The following is a 2,751-nucleotide window of genomic DNA, read 5'->3' on the forward strand; positions in this document are numbered from 1 at the left end:
ACCATGACTCCTCTCGACTTTGCCATGATCACCAGCCTAGGCGTAGGAGGTAGGGGTGTCCGTGGTTCGGTTTAGGACGGTTTGCGGTTCGGTTTGGACCCGCCCGCATCTATGCGGTTTGGGAAAAAATCAACCCGCAACCGCCCGCAATGCGGTTTGCGGTTTGTGCGGATAGGGTTCGCGGGTGTGCGGGCGGTTGCGGGCGATTTGCGGATTGAACTTTTTTTCCAAAAAATTATTTTTAAACCGTTTTTTTCTCCCATTTTGTCAATCTTTATTTTGAACCTTTTTTCTCATATTTTCTAAAATGCTCCAACATTAATAATTAATGAACTAAAACTTCTAAAAAAAAACTTATAAAATAAAAAACACAACAAATTCAATTCATAACCTACACAAATCATTCAAAATCTACATTCTATCATTAACTTGCATTCATCCTATCCTACATTCATCATTCATAATCCAAATAAGAAAATCCTACATTAAAAATTAAACATTCATCCTTCCTAACCCAAAAAAAAAAAAGAAAAAAAGAATAATTCTTCATTAGCTTACATTCATCCAAAATGCCAAAAAAAAAAATAAAAATGCATTAAGTTACATTCATCCAAAACCAAAACGCAATTAAAAAAAAAAAAATTGTCAAACTTAAACTTCATTCAATACAAACCCATGAAATAAAATTGAAACACTTCTAAAATATCAAATTTCATCTTCATGAATCACATCCAATTCAACTTTAACAAATTCCAATTCCAATTCCATGCATTTGGTTGATGAACCCTACACAAACAAATTGAAAAAATATAAACTTTAATCTTCAATTATAAATAGTAAGAAATGAAAAAATAAACAAATGTCTATATATTGCATCTCAATATAGTAAGAAAATGTGTTGAGTATATGAAAAATTACCAATGAACAAATGGATATTAGACATCAATTATAGCATCAACATTATAGGTTGAAGTTGAAGATGAGCTTGATTCCAAAGTACCTAATTAGAAGTCAACAAGAGAAGATTAATAAAACTTACATTAGAAAATGAATAATAATACAAATTAAAATAAAGATAAATAAATTATCATTTACCCGAGTCATATTGCTCAAATTCTTCCACATCATCCATTGTTTTTCGAAGAGAAATTGGAAGGTTGCTTCGAAGCCAATTTTGAGTACATACAAGAGCTTCAACCATAGAAGGTGAGAGTGAACTACGAAATGGGTCAAGAATACGCCCTCCCGTACTAAAAGCCGACTCCGATGCAACGGTAGAAATAGGCATGGCCAACACATCCCTAGCAAGTTGTGATAACACCCTATATTTTGTTGCATTCACCTTCCAATAATCCAAAATCTCAAATGTTTGATTCTTTGCAAAATGTTCAACCTCGGATAAATATTGTTCCAATTCCGACTTAGATCCACTAGTGCATCGCCCCTCCAAATAGGAACTAAATTGGGAGTCAACTAAAGAATAGGGATCATCATCATCATCATCTTCCACTATATTCACAACTTCACTCACACTTGGAAGTTTCTCATGTGAAGGATAAAGTGTAACATAATGGCTATACAAACGACTCAAGCAACTCTTAACCTTGTCTACCATCTCTTCCATCTTCCTATTATCTCCAAGAAATAAATTGGAAAAACAAAACTCCAAGTATGTCATTTTTTTGGTAGGATCAAGAACCACCGCAACATACAACAACAAATTGATTTTACTTCCATCCCCCCAATACTTGCTAAACTTTAGCTTCATAGTCTTTGCCATTGTGCTCAAAGTATCATCCTCCTCTAAAATTAATTGATTAATTTTGCTTTCAATAACAAATATCTCTTTGTAAAAAGCATTGGAAGTAACAAAGAGAGACCCCGAAAATTTCTTGGTTGCAACATAAAATAATTTTAAAAACCTCAAAAAAATTCTACACTTTGTCCAATCCAACTCATTCGGACTTCTTCTTATGCCACCATCAACATCCTTGAAATAAGGTTCAAAGTTGGAATCCACAAACTTCAATCGGTTAAAAGCCTTCTCATACTTTTCGGCGGCCTCTAACATCAAATAGGTAGAGTTCCACCTAGTTGGTACATCTAGGCATACAAGAGCTTTTGAATCAAGTTTGAGTGTGGCCGCACACTTCTTAAAAACATCATGCCTATGAGGAGAAGACCTCACATATCTCACCGCAAGTCTAATGTTAGCAATAGAATCATCCATTTCTTTCAACCCATCACTCACAACAAGATTAAGAATATGTGCACAACAACGCATATGAATAAAATCATGTTGCAAAATAGTCCCCTTCCAATCTTTGGTTATCGTTTTCAAATATTGAATGGTAAGATTATTTGAACTAGCATTATCAACTGTTAAGGTGAATATGCTATCAATGTTCCACTCAATCAAACACGACTCAATTTTTTGACCCAATGTTTCTCCTTTGTGATCCTCAACTTGTTGAAAATTTATGATTCTTTTTGAAGTTTCCAATTATCATCAATGAAATGAGCAGTCAAACACATGTAACACAAATTCTGAATAGATGTCCAAGTGTCCGTAGTAAAACAAATTCTACGACCCTTCATGGCCTTCTTTAACTTATCCCTTTCATTCTTGAATATATTGAGCACTTCTCTAGATATGGTTTGACGAGAGGGAATTGGTGTGAATTTGGGTTGCATGACATTACAAAATCTTCTAAACCCAACACCCTCCACAAATCTAAATGGCAACTTATC

At 34.2% G+C, this 2,751-nt stretch overlaps 1 protein-coding gene across 1 annotated transcript; it reads right to left on the minus strand.

Moving 5' to 3' along the window:
• Positions 1–935: 935 nt before the first annotated feature.
• On the minus strand, positions 936–2,284 carry LOC145795607 (zinc finger BED domain-containing protein RICESLEEPER 2-like). Its single transcript, XM_082880438.1, has 2 exons — positions 1,096–2,284; positions 936–1,000 (listed from the first exon to the last, which is right to left on the minus strand). The coding sequence occupies exons 1-2, from the start codon at positions 2,282–2,284 to the stop codon at positions 936–938; spliced, it is 1,254 nt and encodes a 417-aa protein (XP_082736564.1).
• Positions 2,285–2,751: the final 467 nt, after the last annotated feature.

Source organism: Camellia sinensis, chromosome 7, assembly GCF_055761805.1.
Source record: "Camellia sinensis isolate YWXY chromosome 7, ASM5576180v1, whole genome shotgun sequence".
Lineage (NCBI taxonomy): Eukaryota > Viridiplantae > Streptophyta > Magnoliopsida > Ericales > Theaceae > Camellia > Camellia sinensis.